We start from the raw sequence: 19,148 nt of genomic DNA on the forward strand, positions 1-19,148 counted from the left end.
ATTGTCATACTGAGTGAAGTAAGTCAGACACAGAAAGACAAATATCATATGATACAGCTTATCTGTGGAACCTTTAAAAAAAGGGGTACAAATGAACTTATTTACAGAACAGAAGTCAAGTCATGAATGTAGAAAACCAAATTATGGTCAACAGTGGATAAGGGGGGAGGGATAAAATGGGAGATTGGGATTGACACATACACACTACTATTTATAAAATAGATAACTAAGAAGAACTTGCTGTATAGCCTACTCAATACTCTGTAATGGCCTATATGGGAAAAGAATCTAAAAAAAAAAGAGTGGATATAGGTATATGTGTAACATTCACTTTGCTGTATACCTGAAACTAACACAACATAGTAAATCAACTATACTCCAATAAAAATTTTAAAAAAATAAAATTTCAGACGGTGAATGGACTGCATTGCCTTCACTTGATTGAACATTAGAAGGAATCTGGTCTCTGCTCCACATATTGCTATTAGAACTATTACTGGGATGGAAATAAGAATCTATGAGCAAAGTATCTCAGAATATCAAATTCTAAATTCTATCCATGGAAGTATCAGCCTTAACAAAGCAGTCTCCCAGGACTATTGGGATACTTCCTCACTTGTCTCCTTATCTTCTTAAACACCCCACTTCCTTAAGCATCTTCCTTAATCCACCAGAGTTATCCTTCTAAAATGCAAATAGAGTTGTGTCACTCTTGTGCTTTAAACATTCAATGGTTCCCTATTGCCTATATAACAAAGTCAAACCCTTTATAGGGCTTTTATTTTTAAACATCTTTATTGGAGTATAACTGCTGTACAATGGTGTGTGAGTTTCTGCTGTATAACAAAGTGAATCAGCTATACATACACATATATCCCCATATCTCCTCCCTCTTGCGTCTCCCTGCCACCCTCCCTATCCCACCCCTCTACGTGGTCACAAAGCACCGAGCTGATCTCCCTGTGCTATGCAGTTGCTTCCTTTATAGGGCATTTACAGGGCACAACCTAGTCCCTGCCTTCCCCCACCCACCCCCATTACTCTTGACCTTGCATAGTATACTTAAAAGCTGGTCCAAAATACTTTCCATTCCACAAAACATCTTAATGGTCCAAATATGCATCTCTGCTCACTCTGTTCTCTCCTTCCTCATAAGACTGAGCTGAAACTCTACCTCCACTATTAGCAGTGGTGCTTGGACAGTTAAACTCCACGAGCCTCAGGTTCTTCATCTGCAAAATAGGTATACCAGTAACTGTTTTATAGGATTGTTTTCATTAATACATGCGAAGTGCTTAGAACACAGTAAACACATACTAAGTGTTAGCTTTGCTAATGACAATGAAGACAAAGAAGGAGGAAGGGGGAGCATGGGGAAGACAGAGGAACAGGAGGAGGAGAAGGGGGAGGGAGAGCAGGGGAAAGAGAACTAGCTGTTGAAGAGGACTCTGCTAACATCCCTAAAGAGAAATGCCCTTTGCTTCAATTCTGCCTCTCCTGTAATTGTACTGTATGTATATAGATGTGTATCTATACACTGTATACAATTTACATAGATTCTTACATACACATATATATGTCACATCCAGTTGCATTAATATGCTCCTGTGTGTGATTCCAAAACCTTACTCTGATCTCTTTGAAAATAACAACAGTGCCTTTTTTGTTTATATCCCCAGCACCTAGAGCAGTGCCAGGTACCTAGCAGATATTCCCAAGTGCTATTCAATGAATTCACTGAACAACCCTAAAGTCAGCAGAAACAACCAAGGGAGCGTTAACAAGTCGTCTAGATTCTCAAGAAAATAATGATAATAAATTTGGACAACAGAAAAAAGCTCCTCTTCCAATCACAAATTCAGCCTTCAATAACTGAGGAAATAATTAAGGAAAAATAAGTCTGTAGTAGTCAAACCCAATGTGAAAAGGCAAATCATCAAAAAGGTCCAGGAGCTTCACATGTATAAAGCAAACCCATCAGACTGACAAAGCATTTAACAGTAAAAACAGATGAAACACTGGTAACATTCAGACCCTATTACCATCTTTGGAGCCCTCAAAGACAATGTGTACAACACGTGTGCAAGCAGCTCAGCGGACATCTAGAAGAAAAAAGAAGCCTGAAAAGCCAGAACTCTCCACCGTCTCGTCAATTCTGAGTCCAGAGGAAAGGGGGCTGTTGGAAGCAGAGCGGGGTTTGACACAGACTTGTAATATTCTTTGCTATCTGCTGGGAAAGTAAGCTCATCCCACTAGAATGCAAGTTCACCTTAGGAAAGGGCCCTGTCTGTCTTGTTCACACTGTATCCCCAGCCCCCAGAATTTTATCTGGCATGTAGTAAACATGCAACAAATCTCTGCTGACTGACTGAACTTCATTGAAAAGTTTCAGTTCATGATGCTAGACATGGACCTACTTCAGGTAATCACAGGATCAAAGGGTTGAAAATCTATCTAATTTCATCCCCTCCCCAACATCACTAGCACCACCACCTGATGTCCCACACCTTCCCCGCCCATGACTTTCCACCTCCAGTAACAAGGAACATGCCACGTGGCATAAGAAGACAATTCTAAACATGAACTTCTTTAATCTGAAATGCAATCCACCTTGATACACCTCTGGTGCATTCATCCTAGTTATGTCTTCTGGAACAGCACAAGACCACTCAAAACTCAACTTGCAAATCACCGCCTTCCATGAATCTGAAAGCACCTATGCAGCCTGCCCTCTCCCCCAGCTCTCTCTCCAGGAAAAAGATTCCCAAGCACTTCTATACCTCCCAGGACTGCACTTCCCTTTCCCATCATGGTTGGTCTTCCACGGCTTTGCTCCAGGTTGCCAAAGTCCCTTTAAAGTGTATAACTAGACCATAGTGAAAGGAAACTCCCCCTCCCTGGTTCTGGAGACTATATCTCTACTAAGTTGGCCTGGGGTCGCTTTATGGCTGTTTTTGTTGCTGCTGCTGTCATCGTTTGCTGATTTTGCCACACAACTGATATGGAATTAACAGTCATCAAAACTCTTGAATTCCTCGTATCTGCTGCACAGAAATCTTATTGTGGATTTTTACATTCAGGTTGTTGAATTTGGGGGGAGGTGGAATTAAACCATGTATAAATTCCCCCCCCCCTTTATATCCATGTCTTTCCAAAGCTCTCAGGATTCCTGGTATTAGAAATTTCACATTTCAAAGTAAAAATAGCATCAGCGAACAGCTGTTCACATGATGTTTGGGTTTGGCCTCAGACTTAGCATCAAAGACCCTAAATCACAGATTTTAGTGCCAGAAGGGAGCTTAAAAGTAACCTAATCTGACTCCAAGAGACTAAACTGCTTGTAAGTGACAGAACTGGGGCTGAAATTCAGGTCTCTGGATTCCCAAGGGCAGCAGGATTCTTCCCACTACACAGGGAAACTACGACAAAAAGGAGAAAAGCCATCATTCCACTTAGGGCTCTGAGAAACCATCATTCAGGTTTTAAAGATGAAATGCCATTTCCAAAAAAAAAAACAAACCCTCTTAATTTGTAGCATTTTTTCTTGCCCCTGAATTATTTCTATTAATAAAAACTTGACGATTTCAGGAGGACTATTGTCTTCATTAAAAAAAAGCAACTTTGAAAAACCATATTACAGGAGCCTAGCAAAAGCATGGTTCAGGTGTCAAGTAGGAAAAACACACACACAATCAGCTGAGCCACAGGATGGCACTGCAGCGTCATTTATATCAACTCATACCCTTTGACGGAAAACACCGAGAAGCATTTCAAAGTCTGGACTTGAAGTTTATGTAACCATATGTGGACTGATCTGACAACCACTGTTCAAGCCACACACTTTACCAAACTATTTCAGTTTGGTAAATAGGGAAAACAGAAATCAACATTTTCTTAGAATAAATAGATTCTACTGAATTCTTTAATGCTTGCTGAGTACTATACTACAGTTGTAAATGCCTCAGAAGAAACTGCAGCTTTTACCATGAAGGAAAGCAAACTGTCTTATGTCTTTAGGGAAAGAGGCTTAGAGAACGGCCCTCCCTCCATTCGCTAAGCTTATGCTGGTGACCTGCCTCAGCACAAAAGTGCTTCCCATTCGGGGAAAAGCCCTGGCCAGTCTTGGTCTTCAGGTGCCTTCAGTCATGTCAGAAAATATTTCAACATTATATCAGGAGCTCCCACACAACTCCTCCATTTGCAGAGATGAACCAAAATACGGTGGGTCATGGGATATGCCAACAGACACGCCTTATGCTAATGGTGTGGAGAGGCAGTACAGGGTGGCATTGGCTCTGGCCTCCCACTACATCTCTAACTAGATGTGTGACCTTGAGCGAATTAACCTTTCTAAGCCTCAGCTTCCTCGTCTATAAGATAAAGGTAATGATGGCACCTTCTCAAAGTGCTGGTGTGATGATTAAATGAGATAATATGGGAAAGTGCTTAGAAGCATACCATAGAGATGATAAGCAGTCATTCGACAAAGGACAGTGATGGTGGTGGTAATCATAATTCCCAGCTCCTATAGGAATAGGACTTTAGATTGCTCTGGGGTGACATCAAGAAAAGCCTAAGGATTCCACATCTGTTTCTCCTTCTGTCTTTTGCTATAACAGACTTGAACTCTAAAGTAGCTACAGAATCAGGAGGATTCAGACGTGGCTGGACTGCCAAGGGCCTGTCCCCATTAAATGGACCCATCGAGTCCATTTATAGTCTCAGCTCAGGAATCAACTCGTCAGCTGTGGGTCTGTGAATTTCAGGGTGAAAATTAATTTCCTTGAAACTTATTATACTGAACAAACTGAAAGAATTTCACCCTGATCTGAAAGTGCCAACTGTACAGCCACCCACCACCCCCAAATTCTTGCATTCCTCACTCCCCCACTCCCATCCCACAAGATTGGGACATAGAACGATCCTCCTTCAGGCCTTCCTTATTTTGTCAGAGAAACTCAAGTTATATGAGGGGGAAAGAAGATGTCTTACAAAGGGTATAAATAAGAAATTATTTTAAGATGACTATCACGTTAAATTAAAATTCTCTCAGCATTAACAAGTACAAACGATAACAGTTAAATGTTGGCACAGACATCTCTGCCCTTCAAAGTTTTGCCAGACAAATGCTATAAGCAGACCAAACTATGATGGCTCCACGGAGCAGTATTTGTTGCTACAGCAAGTGCAACAGGAGATTGCAAATTCTTTTTAGGAAATCATCTGGAACTGGATAGAGAATCATTGGAATAGTCTGTAGGCCAAATTTACATTATACATGGGACAGTCTCCCCTCATTTTAAGTCACACTCAAAAAGCTGGCAGAGAGTTTGTTCAAGTCACTGTCAGTAATAGAGCTTTTAAATGCAAGGAACAAAACAGAGAGAGAACACCCAATTAATGTTATCCATTAAGCATGCAAATATCTTTGCTTCTATCTATTTTTTAAGCATTGTCAACTTTTAAGATACTTGGCTGTGTTTTGAGGAAATAAGGAAAAAATATCTGTCCCAAGCGTTAGAATATTCAGAGCAAGGTTTTGCATGCAATTGAGAAGACTAAAGTAGTAGTGTTGCAAATGCCAGAAAGAACTCAAGCATGGTCTCAAGGAGAGTATATTTTCCCTTCTTGGCCTACATTCCAATGACTGGACAGTGAACACAGGGAGTAAATGTCTCCTGCAGACAGAAGTGCTACCAACATGGTAAGGAAGTCAACAGAAGTGTCAGCCACTTCCTCGAGCTGAAACCAAGCAGTAAGTACTGGTCAGTGAGAATCTTACTGTAAAACAAAGTCAGCTCAAAACTGGGACATAGTTTAAGAGTTTGTTCACCCAACTAGTGTCTGGACCATAAGTACAGTCCAGCTCTTCAAGCAAAATGCAGTCCAAGCTCCATAACAAGACATAAACAGGCTAACCATAGTTTACCACCCAAACCAGCACATTTTTAAAAGTGAAAGTAGGCACTATTAATACTTACTCCAGGACAACAGGCATAAAACAGGACTGTCTTGGGCAAGCTAGAATGGATGGCCACCCTCCCTAGAGATATAGTTATCAGATGGATGTTCAGTAACGTATTGACAAGTTATGACTAATTTGAGAGACTGAAGGGCACTGGAGAAATACCTATCAATTTTAGAAATTCTTTCTTCTCATTAATACTTTATTGTCTACATTTTTACATGATCATATTAAAGGAAAACTAAAAACAGTAAACCTATGTAAATTCACTAAATTTTGTTATATAATTCACAAATTTTCTTTGTTTAGTATGCAATGCTAACAAAAGTCTTAAGAAAGCCAGGAATTACAGGGGAAGATATTTTGTCAGTAAATTCCATACCTTAGAAGAGTGACCTACGATCATCAGTTTTCTGCAAATGGTGTAAATGTAAATGGTACCTAGATGGAGAAAAAGATTAACATGTTTTACAGTCAAATGATGAAATTTTACATTCCAATTTCTGCAGTTTAAGTTGGTAGCTCCCAAAACAAGTGATTTTCTCATCAGAAAATCTGATACTGGCCAGAGAGTTATAATCTTTTTTGTAACTTGTAGCCAAATTACTGAAAGAACTAATATGACCATATTTTATATATGTTGAAACAGGAATCTTTTAGTCTCTTTTTTTTTTTTTTCGGTACGCGGGCCTCTCACTGTTTTGGCCTCTCCCATTGTGGAGCACAGGCTCCAGATGCACAGGCTCCACAGCCACGGCTCACAGGCCCAGCCACTCCACGGCATGTGGGATCTTCCCGGACTGAGGCACGAACCCGTGTCCCCTGCATCGGCAGGCGGACTCTCAACCACTGCGCCACCAGGGAAGCACCTCTTTTAGTCTCATTTTAAAGGCAGTTTAAGTTTTGAAATATATTGAACAAAAGAGTATTTTAGTAGCATAATTTATGTACTTTGTGGTTTTATTAATTCACATAAAATGTTATGGGTTCCCATGGTTTCCTCACAGTTGAAAAACTGAAGATTTATCTCCAAATAAGACTAGAATACACATTTAATCAGATGGCACACAATACACAAGAAGGAAACTCATAATTTAAAACTCATAATGCATAAAAGGTTGTATTATATTTATTCACTGTCTCATATAATATTTACCCCATTATTAAGGTACGTCCCATAAGCACTCTAATGAAAAACGCCATTTCCAGCTCCTATTTAAGATCATTCAAGTATGATTTTGTTTTAAAATCAAGCCACTAATTAAATGAGGACAGAAGACTATTTTATGGCAGCATTTGGAGGACGAGTGGGGAATGACATCACCATATATCCTTCTGTATACAAAGGACATTATCAGGCTATAAACATAACCCAAAAAACAGTATAATACCATGCTTTAAAAAGGCGTGTAATTATAATGACAATCAATCTAAATATTTTCTATAAAATATCTCATCTAAAATTCATAACCACCAAAATTCAATTCCAAATCCTATGTTCACGTTTAAACTTTAAAAGCTTCTGAGAAAACAGCATCTGCTCCAAAACACACATCCCTTGATTAAAATACATCTGCAAGCATAATAAACATTACACAAATCAGTGACCAAAAAGTACTGAACAGAATCTTAAACACTTAAAGTACCATAAAGTTCACAGAGAGTACAAGTCCCCCACATTCTTAGTGTGCCTGCTCCCATGACAGAGAGTTGTTTATCTCATGTAAGATCCACTGGGGGAAAAAAACCACTCAGCTAGTAAGAGCTCAAGCTCCGCATTCTCATCTCGACTTGGCTTTGTTGACCCAACTGTGTAACTGTGTTTTCAGGGAAAAAAAAAAAAAAGTCACCAAGTAAGGATATGCATAGGAAACACATGACTCTCCACAAAACACGTGATTCAGGTGTAAGCCAGAAGCCCAAACATTCAGCAATGGGACCTGTGGGATTTCAGAAAGCCCCAGGAGACCGCCCTCAAGAATAACAAGGGCCCTCTGTATTTCAAAGATGTGCCTTTAACCTTTGCAGCCCTAGTGCACCCTGACTATAACAGAATCCTTCTCTGATGGTTCAGGATCTTGGCATGGCTCACAGATTCCATGGCAGGAGCCCGATGGAGAGAGTACATGGTACAAAACGGAGCACAGACTAAACCTTTACGTTCTCAGGCTATCTTTGCAAGCTGGTTTGATTTTTAACCAAATCCCTAATACAGAGTTTATTGCCTTGTCACGTGACTCCTTTTCATCTAAGATAGCCACCACCAAAATAATCTTGACTATTTGAGGGTTCAAATGAGTTGGGTTCAGGTTAGTTGAGATGTCAGATGTTATCCAACATTCATTTACCCAGTTAGATTTTGTGAAAGAACGAAGACTGGTTAAATATCTTAAAAACAAGGGTGTGTGTGTATAATAGTCAATTAAAAGAGTGTTAACGTCTAACTGGAAAGGTCAAATGTATTTTGAGAAACTGACTGCAGGTCAATTTATTTTTTCGTGACTTAAATTCCAAAGTTTTAAAACTACAAGCTCTTTGCACTTGTTAATCTCCCAGTTGGAATGCCCTTCCCCCAAACACCCAGATGTCCCAGTCAGGTGTTTACTCCAACGACAACTCATCTCAGATGAGGCCTACCATGACCACTCCACTTAAAACTGCAGCCCGGAACTTCCCTGGTGGCGCAGTGGTTAAGAATCTGCCTGCCAATGCAGGGGACATGGGTTCGAGCCCTGGTGTGGGAAGATCCTACATGCTGCGGAGCAACTAAGCCTGTGCACCACAACTACTGAGCCTGAGCTCTAGAGCACGCGAGCCACAACTACTGAGTCCTCATGCCACAACTACTGAAGCCCGTGTGCCTAGAGCCCGTGCTCCACAACAAGAGAAGCCACCGCAATGAGAAGCCCGCGCACCACCACAAAGAGTAGCCCCCACTCACCGCAACTAGAGAAGGCCTGTGCGCAGAAATGAAGACCCAATGCAGCCAAAAAAATTAAAATAAAATAAATAAATCTTTTTTAAAAAATAAAATAAACTTGCAGCCCAGCCCCAGCCCAGCCAGTGCTCTCCCTAACCCCTTTCTCGGCTTTACTTTCCTCCATAGCACCATCACCATCTGATACATCACTTAGTCTTGACTTGTTCATCATCTCCCTGAAGCATTATGTAAGCATGAGAACAGAGTTTTTGTCTGTCGTCCACTACTGTATCCCTAGCATCTAGAACAATGCCTGGCACTTAATAAGTTTGAGATGAATTAACTAAAACAGGAACAGCAGTTAATGACACTAAGTATATATAACTCCCACAATCCAGGAACCTCACTCCTGGGCATAAGTCCCAGAAAACTCTCACATAGGTCTATAAAAGGACAGAGGCAAGGATATTCACTGCAGAATTATTTGCGCAGTTAGAGAGGCAGGGCAAACCAGGTGCCCATCCCTACGGGTGCATAGCTATCTGCCAAATACAATTCAGCAGGCAGAGTTAACAAACTAGGTTTACATATAGCAACACGGCTAGATTCTAAAACCATAGTGCTGAGCTGGAAACTATTTAGGAAACAGGATAAAATCTAGAACACGATGTCATATGTATAAGGAAAAAGCACACACCAGAAAAAGCATGTAGAAGATACAGAAATCGTTCAGTCTTTTTTTTTTAAGAATATTGGGGGGTTTTGTGTGTGATCTGAAAAGGGTTTCAGACAGGTGCATCATTTCCACCTTTCAAGCAAAGCCTGACTGCAGGGCCCAACCCTCAGGCCTATCACTCCTTCCTGAGTACAGAAGCTCTGCCTGTTCAATCCCTGCCAAGATGTGTGAGCAATCCAGGTGCAGAGACAGCCGTGGCAACTCTGAGGATGAGGAGGCCCAAAAGCTTAACAATCACTGGACTGAAAAATGTCTTCCAGAGTCAGCCTTATCTCTGGTAGCAAATGTAAGGTCTAATTACAATCAAAATGTCAAATTATTTGGGGAGATCAAGGAAGTAAAAGGCTAGGAAATGTACTGTCAGTTGCCATGGATGAGAGAAAATCCAAAATGTTTTCTTCCAGGTTATTCTGCCCTGGTCTTAGGCACACAGAACACACTGTCATTATTCTTCTTTCAGGAATATGTTATCCAGCAAACAATACTGTAGGCGACTCACCAGGCGACTCATCGTAACTTCAAATTGTAACTTTAAAGAGAATTTTAGTTGAATTTAAATTGTAAGTCTTAAAAGGAAAAAACAAATGCTACATTTTGATAGATAAGATTCGTTTCATGAGACATATATAATACATATATAATGCATATATATGTACATATGTGTATCTGTACAATGCATATATATGTATGTAAATACACATACATACATGCATGTTCTCAGAGCTCCTCACTCAAAATCAAGTAGGACAAGAAGGCTGATGCATAGGAAGCCCTGGTCATTGGCCAAAGTATTCATGGAGAGGACCAATAAATGGATGATGCTTAGAAACAATCTAACCTGTCCTCCGATCCTTCCCCATTTATATTTACTTACTAACTGTGGTCCCTATTTTGTATATATGTGAAACTGATTATCCCCACAGCCTCTGACCCTCCCTTGAGCAGAAAACCCACAGACACGCTGTATAAGTCCCTGCTCATAAGGACAAACTGAAATATAATAAAAATGTAAAAAAGCCCGCAAGTATCCTATTAGGAAATAACATCTTTATTAAATTGCTTTATAATGGTGTGTTAGTTTCTGCTTTATAACAAAGTGAATCAGTTATACATATACATATGTCCCCATATCTCTTCCCTCTTGCGTCTGCCTCCCCCCTCCCACCCTCCCTATCCCACCCCTCTAGATGGTCACAAAGCACCGAGCTGATCTCCCTGTGCTATGCAGCTGCTTCCCACTAGCTATCTATTTTACGTTTGGTAGTGTATATATGTCCATGCCACTCTCTCACTTTGTCCCAGCTTACCCTTCCCCCTCCCCATATCCTCAAGTCCATTCTCTAGTAGGTCTGCATCTTTATTCCCGTCTTGCCCCTAAGAGGAAATGAACATGTTTTAAATCACAAGGTAATCAAGTCACCGTCAAACTTAGTATTTAAATACCTTTCTGAAAGACACAATGAAAAATAAAAGACACTGACATATACCATTGAATATAATCCAGCAAAGTTGCTCCTGTGGCAAAGCCACCTGCATGATGAGCCTTAAGGAGGACAAGATGTGCAGACACTGGGCCACAGATTCTTTATTCTGCAGGTTCACGTCACTGTCACAGACCAGCTGGTAGTTGCAAATATTTCTGCCACTTAAAGCGTGAAACTGAAACACATGAGGAAAAGAAAAAGAATATAAATAACGTTTATGCAACTTAGGAAAGCACTTCTTAAAGTGTACAAAACTAAATGGAAATGATTCTTCTTAATTGATTCAATAAATTAGTAGAGGTCAATAGACTGAATGTTTGTGTCCTCCCAAAATTTATATGTTGCAACCTCGCCGTCTGTCATATGGGGACACAGGGGGAATCAGGCCCTTATCAGACACTGAATTTTCCAGCACCCTGATCATGCATTTCCCAGTCTCCAGAACTGTGAGCAATAAATGTTGTTTAAGCCATCCAATCTCTGGATTTTTGTTACAGCAGCCTTATTGGACTAACATATGGAAAGAAACATGGTAAAATAGGTTTCTTCAAAGCATTCATTTAGTTAAGATCATCTTTCCTTAGTCAAAAAAATTTTCAAGAGCAAAAAAAAAGTACAAAATCCTACTTCCAAGAATATAGAATTGAATCAATTTTTGTAAAGCCCCACAATGGCATGTTAACATATTAATTCAGATGTAATTATTACCATTTACACAATTCCTTCAGCAAATGTTTGCTGACCACCTCTGTTTGCCACACGCTAAGCAACAGGGAGTCAAAGATGAGGAAGACAAGGCTCTTGACAGAGGGAAAAGTGTTCCAGGCACACACAGTGTTAGGAATGCTTGAGGTGCCTGCTGTGGTCACTGATTTGAAAGTCTTTTTTAAAGTTGGATGAGAAGGTTTAAGATAAATTAGGCTATAGAGGTGGTCCATGGTCAGGACATGGAGAGCTTCCACACCATTGCAAGGAATATGGACTACGGCAAAAGGGCAAATCCAAAGAGCAATGGAGTACAATTATTTGATTTATACTTTAGAAATTAATTCTGACAAAAGTGTGAAAGATGCAAAGAAGATGGAGGACAAAGCTACATGCAGGAGCTAGGAGAGATCAAAGGCCTGTGAGGTTGTCCTGAGAAACCATAATTCAAGAAGAGTCATGTACCACAATGTTCATTGCTGCTCTATTTACAACAGCCAGGACATGGAAGCAACCTAAGTGTCCACTGACAGATGAATGGATAAAGAAGATGTGGCACATATATACAATGGAATATTACTCAGCCATAAAAAGAAACTAAATTATTTGTAGTATGGCGGATGGACCTAGAGACTGTCATACAGAGTGAAGTCAGAAAGAGACAAACAAATACCATATGGTAACACATATACATGGAATCTAAAAAAAAAAAATGTTCTGAAGAACCTAGGGGCAGGACAAGAATAAAGATGCAGACGTAGAGAATGGACTTGAGGACACGGAAGGGGGAAGGGTAAGCTGGGACGAAGTGAGAGAGTGGCATGGATATATATACACTACCTAATGTGAAATAGATAGCTAGTGGGAAGTAGCCACATAGCATAGGGAGATCAGCTCGGTGCTTTGCGTCCACCTAGAGGGGTGGGACAGGGAGGGTGAGGCAGACACAAGAGGGAAGAGATATGGGAATATATGTTTATGTATAGCTGATTCACTTTATTATACAGCAGAAACTAACACACCATTGTAAAGCAATTATACTCCAATAAAGATGTTAAAAAAAAAAAAGAAGTGGGAGGTAAAAGAGCAGAGTGGTCTGCAACAGTTTCCTGCTTGGGTTACTGGCTGGAGCCAATTATGGAAGAAAAAAAGATGAGTTCAGTTTTGGACACGACGAGTGTGAGATCTTTATGATGTTAACTGGATAGAGTTCAGAAGAGAGATTTTGGCTAGAGAATCATCAGTACTACTGGGAGTGGAGAGTCTTGGTAACACAAATGAGCCTTACTCTACCAGGCAGACTTCGTGCTTGTATACATGTAAGCTATTTCTAGCCACCATGTAGTTGGATTCACAGCTAGGGAGGCTGAGTGGAAATGGAAGCAGAATAATTCAACAGTGTCAGAGAGAGATACGGAAGCCTGGGTCAGGGTGATACAGGAGGGGCCTTAAAAATTCAAACTTTTCATTCAGCACTCTTCCCAATGGGGCACTGAGATATTACAGTGTATAAGAAATATGGATTTGGTCATTCAGTTGGCCAAAATATATTTCTCATATGTATCTGGTCTTCATCCACAGTTCCTAGCTCTCCGAAAACCCTTGGAATTTCCTAAGTGTTAAGAGTGACAAAGATACGTTCTGCTGTGTTCATGAGGTACTTTTGTAAAGTGCCTAAGGATGGAGGTTAGCTGCCTGTGGAGCCAACCATGTGATTAGAGGTTTAGCACTTTCAGTCCCAGCCCCTGACCTCCAGGGAAGGGGGGAGGGGCTGGAAGTTGAATCTATCACCAATGGCCAATGATTCAATCAATCATGCCTATGCTATGAAATCGTCCATAAAAACCCAAAAGGATGGGGCTTGGGAAGCTTCCAGGGTGATGAACAGGTGGAGGTGCTGGGAGAGTGGTGTGTCTGCAGAGACCACTGAAGCCCTGCACCCTTTCCCCACGCCTTGCTCTATGTATCTCTTCCCTCTGGCTGTTGCTGAGTTATATTATATCCTTTTATAATAAACCTGTAATCTAGTAAGTAAAATGTTTCCACGAGTTCTGTGAACCACTGCAGCAAATTATCCGGCCCAAGGAGGGGGTCGCGGGAACCTCTGATTTATAGCCAGTCAGTCAGAATTACAGGTAATGACCTGAGCTTGCAACTGGCATCTGAAGTGGGAGGGGGCGGTTTTGTAAGACTGATCCCTTAACCTGTGGGATCTGACACTGTCTCTGGGTAGATAGTCAGAATAGAGTTGAACTGTAGGACATTCACCTGGTGTCCCAAGAATTATTTGTTGGTATCAGGATGCCCACCCGTCCCCGCCATACAATTTAAGCACCCACTCACATTGCGCAGTGTCCTCATTCACACACCTACGTCACAGGCAAACTGAATGTGCCTTCAAAGATTCTTGATCTTTTCTGCTTATTAAACCACATGTTGTTTCCAAGGCCTAGAATAATCATTAAATTTGGAATAACAGGGCTTCCCTGGTGGCGCAGTGGTTGAGAGTCCGCCTGCCGATGCAGGGGACACGGGTTCGTGCCCCGGTCCAGGAAGATCCCACATGCCGCGGAGAGGCTGGGCCTGTGAGCCGTGGCCGCTGAGCCTGCGCATCCGGAGCCTGGGCTCGGCAACGGGAGAGGCCACAACAGTGAGAGGCCCGCGTATCGCAACAAAAATAAATAAACAAATAAGTAAAATAAATTTGGAATAACATAGCCTTGCAGTCAGACTGATTAGGGTTCAAACACCAGCTCTGCCCACTGCTTTAAGAGGGCTGGATTTCTCACGCTCCAATAAGCCTCAGTTTCTTCATCTGTAAAAGAGGCATAATAGTACCCGTCTCTTAGGACTGCAATGAGGCTGCAAGATAACAATTCATATGATGCATTTAGAAGACTACCTAGCACATGGTAACTGCTCTACCAGTGACTCATTGGTAGCAATCAACATAATAATACTGGTATAGTAGAAAAAAGCATAAAATTTCTTTTGTATCCAAAGATCTGTTTCCTCTCCAGAGCCACTACTTATTATACTGTGTGATTAGCTTTCGTTTTCTCTCTTGTACAATAGGGATAATAACAGTATCTAACTCATAGAGTTATCGTGAGGATCCAATGTTTTCTAAAGTACTTTGTAGACTAAAAGCATTCTACCAATACTAGTTATAATAATAATAATAAATACTGTCTCCTGGATGAATAAGTGATTATAGTGACACAATCTCCAAAGCATCTTTACAAAATTTAATAAGTGCACCTTCTCATCCAGCACAGAAAATATTTATTAAGTAACTTACAGCACACAAGTAAATACCATGCTAAGCAAATGAAAGACATTTAGAAGCTGTCAAGTAAAGGACAGACTATTGCATAATCATAAATGGTAGCTATTTTAGCTACTGCTTTCATCTTACCGTATGCACAGCACTTTTGTCTTCAAAGCCTTTTGGAAAAAAGACGCTTTTGAATTGGTTCACATCTGCTTTATTCTCGTCAAAGTTGATGCTGAACTGCTGAAGATATCTCCCATAGCACTGTAAAAGGGCCAATTTATATTCCTGAAATAAAAAGAGGACTTGATGAAGGTTTCAAAATATCCTTTTGCTTATCATTATTAAAATTAGGTAACATTCATATTATTCTTAATAGTGTCAATGTTGATTATTACTATTACTGCTATTACTATCACCATGACACCATTATCACTACTATTTCCAAACTTAACAGACATTGTGCTTGGCAACGCGTGTGCATTATTTCATTTAATTCTCCTCACAACAAGCCAATTATGAGATGAGACCATCATGACCTCAAAGATGGGAATATTCACCAGGGCACTGTGTGTGGTAATAACCTGGATATACTCAAAAACCAAAGGTTTAACCTCAACAGATCATGGTAACCCACAAACTCAGTGAGAGAGGTAGAGGAGTTGTATAACCAGCCCTGCTTCTCCGATACTTCCTAAGCTCCAAAAAAGAAAGAATGAGTAGGAGAGGGCAGAAAGGGAGGGACAAAAGGGGAAGGAGGGAGAAAAGAAGGGAGGGAGAAAAAAGGAAGGAAAGAAAGGAGAAGAGAAAAATGCAGGGGATGAGCTGGCTCATCTGTCGACGGTCTCTTAAATTATATCAGGATGAATCAAAGAAGTCTAAGCTGCTATGATTCTTGTTAGTTCTAATTCATGCTTACATTCCAATTACAAAGTCAGATGCCTCATTTCTGAAGCCCACGGGGCACAGTTGACCTGGAGAGTTTCAGGGCAGTGGATGTGAGCAGGGTTTTACATATGACTCAGCTGCAACCCTTTCTCTGCTTCCTCCCCTGCAACTGTGTTTCCAGGAAAAGCCGCTGCCCTGGGTGTGAACTGCCTATTGGGTGACCTCGCCCCTCAGGAGGCACCACAGTCAAATGCTGTTTTGTTTCTATTTCTATTGACTTGTTTGTTACTTGCTCACTGATTAATTCTGAATCTTTTCGCTCTAACTTGATTCACATAATGAATTCAAATCTAGGTTCAAAACAAGCGTGGTCCACGGCTTCCCTGGTGGCGCAGTGGTTGGGAGTCCGCCTGCCGATGCAGGGGATATGGGTTCGTGTCCCGGTCCGGGAAGATCCCACATGCCGCGGCAGCGGCTGGGCCCGTGAGCCATGGCCGCTGAGCCTGCGCGTCCGGAGCCTGTGCTCCACAACGGGAGAGGCCACAGCAGTGAGAGGCCCGCGTATCGCAAAAAAAAAAAAAAAAAAAAAAACAAGCGTGGTCCAACAAGATGAGTTCTACTGTAACTAAAATAAAACGAGATTCTAGAAACAAGAGTAACCACACAAGTTTGTTTCCAGGATTACAAATACCCTTACCGGCCCACTTTCCCATCACTGAAAAGTAGTTAAAACCTTTTCTTTGTTCCTCTAAGTAAATTTGTAAATATCTTACCTGAAATATTCTGAATCCTTAGCCACTATCCAACATCAACTTGCTTTATCAACCTGTAAAATGCTCCTTCTTCTTCCCTCCACCCACCTGGATACTCCTCAAACCACCCCAAACTGGGCTGTGTATCACCAGCTTCTTATTATGTTGAGAAGAAGCATAAAAAATATGGGGGGCACGCCTCTAATTCTGGTCAAAACTATTATTCCACTTCACATGAATGTAGCTTACAAGTTGGATCTCACCTGGGGCTTTTTTCTGTGGTTTTCCAAATTCCGTATGGTCCAATTACATGGAGCTAAGATGATTCTCTAATTTCGGCAGCAGAAAATATACCTTAGTGCTTCCTTATGAAAGTTCCTCCACATCTTAGCCTCTATTTGGTAACTTTCCCTCCCAGACCAAAAAGATTCAAGTCCAGAAAATAGAATGGAGGAGGGAAATGAAGCTGAGAAACTGTAGATTGAGGAGACTTGAAACTGCCCCCACGGAGTTAACAGAAGCTCATGACAAATAGAAATTCGTAAGCTTGTCTTACAGAACAGATAAGGGAACGGCTTGGAAAGGAAGGAAAGAAAGAAATTTGTGAACTACCTACACTGATTAAGCCCGCTGTAGTTTTGTTTTGTTTTTCCCTCTTTCTGTTTTCCTCTCTTAAATTACATAACTTCCCAGCTTCACTCAGCTCAGCCGTGTCACAGGAACTTGAAGTCAGCTCTTGCCCACGGCAAGCCGGCTGGGGCTGGTTGGGACCACCGACCCTAAAACTGGGCCTGCGCAGGTGTCCCTTGAATGGCCTTTTGACGTCAGAGGCTGGAAAACTCCGCCCTCCGGTCCTGCTAAACGCCTCCATTTTGAATACACAGAAGCACGTAGCCCAGATGCACCTGCGCAGAACACCGACTACCTCACCATTTTCCCTACCGGCAGTCATCTTTCCCCGTGCCTAAAACCGCTCTGCTTATATCTCGTAAATAACCCAACTCCCTCGCCTTAGGGGAGGCGGATCTGAGACTCGTTCTTCTTCGCTTGGCTGCCTTGTGAATAAACTGCTGCAAACCTCAGCGGCTCAGCATTTGGCTCTCTCTGCATGGGGAAAATGGACCTGGCTCGATAACAAACTGAATACTGCTGGTGTCTGGCGTAAAATCACTTTGTATAAAATAACTCTTGGTCCAAGGATCCCACGTGTGCCAAAGGCTCATATTTAATTTGAAATAATTTGGGCCTGTGCCAGACCTTAGGGGGAAAATTTACATTTTCGTTCACTGAAAACCCAGCCATGGTGTGGTCTTACCAAACTAAGTCCATGAATCCACAGCAATCCAATACTTCCGCATTGATATAGAACTAGAAAAAGGGCACAAACTCGGTTGGAATACAACACTGAGCAAGAAACAGGGTATGTATGGAATGACCGCTGTAATTACTGATACGTACAGCAAAATGTAAAGGAGCTGAAAGTCATTAAAACAAAGCACCCGGAAGCAAGCAACATAGCAGCAAGGCCAGGAGCGCTGAGAGCTGTCTGCTGGGCAAGGCCAGCCATGTGAAAAACAACAGGAAGTGGTGTCTGGGCTCCTTTGTGTAAGGTAGGAACATGATGACTCAGCATTTCCTGTCGGGCGCCTACCACACCCTCTGTTAACTAGGGGCTGTGCTTATGCTCCGCCAACCATCTTTCTGTTCTGGAATCTCTCAGCTCTGGAGAATCCCAACCACAAAATTTTAGAGTGAACACTGGTTACTGTGCCTCATTAAAATTTGTATGTATTCCCTTATATATTTCTAAGAAAAAAAATCAAATCATGTAAAATAGGAATGGTATCAAAAGGATAATAATTAGCCAAATGAGTTTCACTTGGGCTCTTTCTACTCCGGAGGTACTTACTTTCATTTCACAAAGTCTATCTCCAACCTTCAGAAGCTTTTCGTTGTAATAGGCAGCTGGCAGCCGGGGGGCGTATTTTGTCCAGATATTAAACAAAGAGGTGGCGCTGTAAAAATTATAAAGTAAAATGATATCCTCAAAGTCAGCAGGAAACCTAAATTAGCAATCAATCCTTAAAAGCTTACCTTGTGCTCTTTTTTTTTAGGTATTCAGGTGGGATTTTTTATAAATTTATTTATTTTGGGTGCGTTGGGTCTAACTTGCTTAGCACAGGCTTTCTCTATTTGCGGCGAGCAGGGATTGGGGGCTGCTCTTCGTTGTGGTGCGTGGGCTTCTCATTGCAGTGGCTTCTCGTTGTGGAGCAGGGGCTCTAGGCGCCCGGGCTTCAATAGTTGTGGCATGCAGGCTCAGTAGTTGTGGTTCGTGGGCTCTAGAGCGCAGGCTCAGTAGTTGTGGTGCACAGGCTTAGTTGCTCCGCGGCATGTGGGATCTTCCCAGACCACGGCTTGAACCCA

General features: G+C 41.5%; 1 protein-coding gene across 1 annotated transcript in view; it reads right to left on the reverse strand.

The window, feature by feature from the left end:
• Positions 1-19,148, reverse strand: part of CFAP54 (cilia and flagella associated protein 54) — a 298,883-nt gene that overhangs the window by 271,096 nt on the left and 8,639 nt on the right. The window contains exons 2-5 of the mRNA XM_032646796.1: positions 18,634-18,739; positions 15,229-15,372; positions 11,109-11,280; positions 6,348-6,406 (exon numbers count right to left, since the gene is read on the reverse strand). Of these exons, the coding sequence (XP_032502687.1) occupies positions 6,348-6,406; positions 11,109-11,280; positions 15,229-15,372; positions 18,634-18,739 (481 nt within the window). The remainder of the gene's footprint in view (positions 1-6,347; positions 6,407-11,108; positions 11,281-15,228; positions 15,373-18,633; positions 18,740-19,148) is intronic.

The sequence above is a fragment of the Phocoena sinus genome, chromosome 10, assembly GCF_008692025.1.
Source record: "Phocoena sinus isolate mPhoSin1 chromosome 10, mPhoSin1.pri, whole genome shotgun sequence".
In the NCBI taxonomy this organism is placed as follows: Eukaryota; Metazoa; Chordata; class Mammalia; order Artiodactyla; family Phocoenidae; genus Phocoena; species Phocoena sinus.